We start from the raw sequence: 4,004 nt of genomic DNA on the forward strand, positions 1-4,004 counted from the left end.
TTATACTACATATCAGATGTTTACAGACGATTTGGCAATCATCAGTAAGCTTTGACATGAATGTGCATTAGCATTATGCAGAAGTGTCCCTCATCAAAGTTGCGCCATATGCATTTATTCCATAATTATTCTGTAGTTATTATTATAATAATTATAATTATAATATTTATATAGGTGCTCAAAGTGCTTTAACTTAGAAAGCAATTTATTATCATGTATTATAATGTATTATTATCATGTATATAATAATAATAATAATAATAATAATAATTATTATTATTATTATCATTATTATTATTATTATTATTATTGCATTATAATAATACATTATAATACATGATAATAAATTGCTTTTCTATTATTATTATTATTATTATTATTAATAATAATAATAATAATAATAATAATAATAATAATAATCATTTTCCTTTGATATATTTTTGGTATATTGTTTTCCCCCTTTTTTGATCCTATCCCTGCTCATTGATGTAGTGAATATAGTGAACACAGTTGACATAGTTACGTAGCATCGTCTTAACTTCTGTTTATAGATGTGACAATATATTTAATTACTGTTCTGTCGATTACTGCCGCTCTCAACACCCAAATTTTAAATATATTAATAAAGCATTATCTTATCTCATTGTATTTTTAGGAGTCACACGGTTTGAATAATTGATTGCATTTTTATTTTAAAATTTGATGCGAAAGAAAGATTTCAAAAGTTTGTTTCATAACTTTCATCTTATCTTGGGTGTTCCTCCTCAGAGTTCTCCATGTATGGGGCGGTCAACTTCAGCCTCCCGTGATGCCCGTTGACCTGGCCATGCATCTGTGCCTGGACCAGGCTCAGCCCCTGTACCAGATGATGACCGTCGCTCGTCTCAAGTCCACCAAGTCCCTGAGGGAAGCCAAAGACTGTCTGCAAAGAACCGCCCTCTACTCCCAGCAGAGGTTATCTACAGCCTCCTCTTGCTCCTCCTCATCTTCATCACCCTACTCTTCCCTCGAGCCCTCTGACACTCCCCGGAGCTGCTTCCGCCGGGATGGCAGCAGTCTGAACAAGAAGCGCGTGGTTTTTGCCGACGCCAAGGGCTTGGCGCTCACCGCCGTGCGCCTGTTTGTCCCGGAACCCTCGCCGCCGGCGTCTCCTCTCCCTCCTCATCACGCGACAGCTGCAAATCCCCCCGCGGCGGGGATGTCGGTCCGGCAGCCAGCTCAGACAATGTGGCCGCGGTACAAGCTCAGGCTGGGCTTCCCCCAGCCCGTGCCGGACTCCCAGGCGTTCCTGTCACGCCTGAAGGAGACGCAGGTCCAGCTGGAGAGCTGCAGCGTGACGGAGCGCTCCCTGAGCGGCACCGTGCGCGTCCTCAACCTGGGCTTCGAGAAACAGGCGGCGCTCGTGCGGATCACCTTCGACTCATGGAGGAGCCGCCGGGACGTGGCCTGCGCCGCCCTCCCCCCGCAGCGTCGGGGCGACGGCACAGACGTGTTCGCCTTCAAGGCGGCCTTGCCCCGGAACCTCGACCCCAACGAGCGCATGGAGTTCTGCGTGGCCTTCAGGCCCAGCCCAGCGGCGGCGACCCGCTGGGATGACAACAGAGGACAGAACTACAGACTGTGCGTGGAGGCGGACGACGGCGCGGCTTCCCGTCACGATGCCGGGCGTCACGTCGCCGGCTCGGACCCCAATGTGAAGAGCTATGGCAACATGCACTGGAGCGGTTTGCCCGGTGTAAACTGGGGCTCAGGAGGGAGAACCACTTCCTTTTCCACTAAAAGGGACAATGAACTAACAGTATATGATTATTTTCGGCCAATTCCTGTCGGCTAGCTCCAGTCTCCGGAGCCCTGGAGTGACTAAGTGACTCTCTTCAGAACCAAGATGAAGCCAAAGTGTACTGATAGGTCTGGTAGGTATTGATAGGTTTGTTACCGTGCACAGCTGGGGGTACAGGTCAACAATCAATGGACGTATAGTCCAGAAGACGAATGGAAGTGGAATGGAATGTGATGTGAATGGAATGTGAGTGTATTTATCACCGCACAGAGGTAAACTATCTCAAAATGCGAAATGTCGCCTAAAAACATTGCACTGTGTTTATGCGGTACGTTGTCATCTGCTGTGTAGAACACGCCGTTTGTAGACAGGGTTTTGTTTCGTGTGTCTGTTGCTATTGTAAATCAGACGGCAAGGTCTTCTTTGCTTGACGTGGGAATGTTTGAAATAAACGCAAAGAATGTTGTAATTCAAGTCACGGTTTGTTCAGCATTCATTGGCGTCAGCATTCAAAAGACTTTCACAAAATCCAGCCTGCTTTTGTCGTCACGTCGAGAAACAAAAAGGTGCGCATACCAAACGACATAGTGCTTTCGGAGTCCAATATACACGTCCTGATCGGATCGAATCGGACGTATTAAACAGCGGTACAGTGAAAGCAAATCACCCAATTATTCAAAAATGACCCCAAAAAAGTCTAGGTCAGAGGAGCCATCTCCCCGAGTCATCTCCAAACCGTGTCATGCAGGCATTCCAGATGGCGGAGCTCCGTCGGGGCCGCTCCAGGTGGAGGGGGGTGGAGGGTACCTGGTGCCTGTTGCCCAACACGCCTCACCCTGTTTCAATCCGTCGTGCCAAGTGTGCTGAGTCAGTGCTCCGGGGCAACGTGTCCATGGTTGTTACGGCAAATAGCTCTGCACCACACCGGCACTCTGTGGGCTTGTGTTGACATGCAAGGGCGGAGTCGTCCTGGGATGGCAGAAGGGTCGCAGTGAGTAAACAAAAGGAGAGCTGCGCCGTCGGTTGGACTCGTTTTCTCTGGGGTTTGTTGTCGTTTGCCCCGGGGGCTGATTTCCTCAAGCCAAAAAAATACATATGGAAATGTGGTTCTAGCTCAGTGGTTGGCACCGCAGCTTCCCATCAAGAACAATGTTAATTTGAACCCAACAGGAATTAACGACATTTCTGATGTATTATTAATGTCGTTTTGACCATTTTTTGCCTTTTATGTCTTCTCCAAATCACCTTAAATTGCCCTATCACGTATGACACGTGCCGTGCAAGGGAACGTGACTTGGCTTGATGGGAAATACCACACAGTGCATTTCCCCCGAGGAAATCAGCCCCCAAGGAAACAAGAACAAACCGCAATGAAAACGAGTCCAACCGACGACTAAGTATACTATGTCAAAACACAGAAATACTCTACTATGTTGAAAAAGTTCAACATATACTATGTCAAAACACAGAAATACTCTACTATGTTGAAAAAGTTCAAAATATACTATGTGGACAAAACATCCAAACACAGAAGATGTCAATGTGTACTATGTCGAAAATGTCAAAATATACCACGCCCAAAAACGCTATACTATATTGCCGAAAAACATCGAATGACATACTATACGATGTCGAAATGTTCAAAATATACTTCGTGGAAAAACGTCACAAAGCGACATACGATACTTTGTAGCAAAAGTTCAAAATATACAATGCCGAAAAACATGTCGAAAAACACCATACTATATACTAGGTCAAAAATGTTCTAAATATACTACGTCCAAAAATGCCATACTATACTATGCCAGAAAACATTGAAAAGTGACATACTGTGCTATATTCCCAAATATAATTCCCAGTCCCAAACTGCGCCCTGTCGCAAATGCGTCACCGTAGCATACAGTGGCCTGTTGGGTCCAAATAACAACGATCTCGATGGGAAGCCGCAGTGCAAGCACTGAGCTACAACCACATTTCCTTATGTATTTCTTTCAGTTTTGACCATTTTTTTTCCCCATGATTTTGGTCTTTTTTGCCATTTATGTCTTCTCCAAAACACCTCAAATTGCCCTATCACGTATGACACGTGCCGTGCAAGGGAACGTGACTTGGCTTGATGGGAAATACCACACAGTGCATTTCCCCCGAGGAATCAAGAATTAACCCCAATGAAAACAAGTCCAACCGTCTGTCAAAAAACAGACATACTCTACTATGTTGAAAA

At 45.2% G+C, this 4,004-nt stretch overlaps 1 protein-coding gene across 1 annotated transcript in view; it reads left to right on the top strand.

The window, feature by feature from the left end:
• The window catches only part of ppp1r3c2a (protein phosphatase 1 regulatory subunit 3C2, duplicate a), a 2,760-nt gene extending 506 nt beyond the window's left edge, over positions 1 to 2,254 (top strand). Inside the window, exon 3 of the mRNA XM_080018528.1 lies at positions 769 to 2,254. Coding sequence (XP_079874654.1) covers positions 769 to 1,834 — 1,066 coding nt within the window. The 3' untranslated portion in view covers positions 1,835 to 2,254. The remainder of the gene's footprint in view (positions 1 to 768) is intronic.
• Positions 2,255 to 4,004: the final 1,750 nt, after the last annotated feature.

Source organism: Zeus faber (genome assembly GCF_960531495.2).
Source record: "Zeus faber genome assembly, chromosome: 17".
In the NCBI taxonomy this organism is placed as follows: Eukaryota; Metazoa; Chordata; class Actinopteri; order Zeiformes; family Zeidae; genus Zeus; species Zeus faber.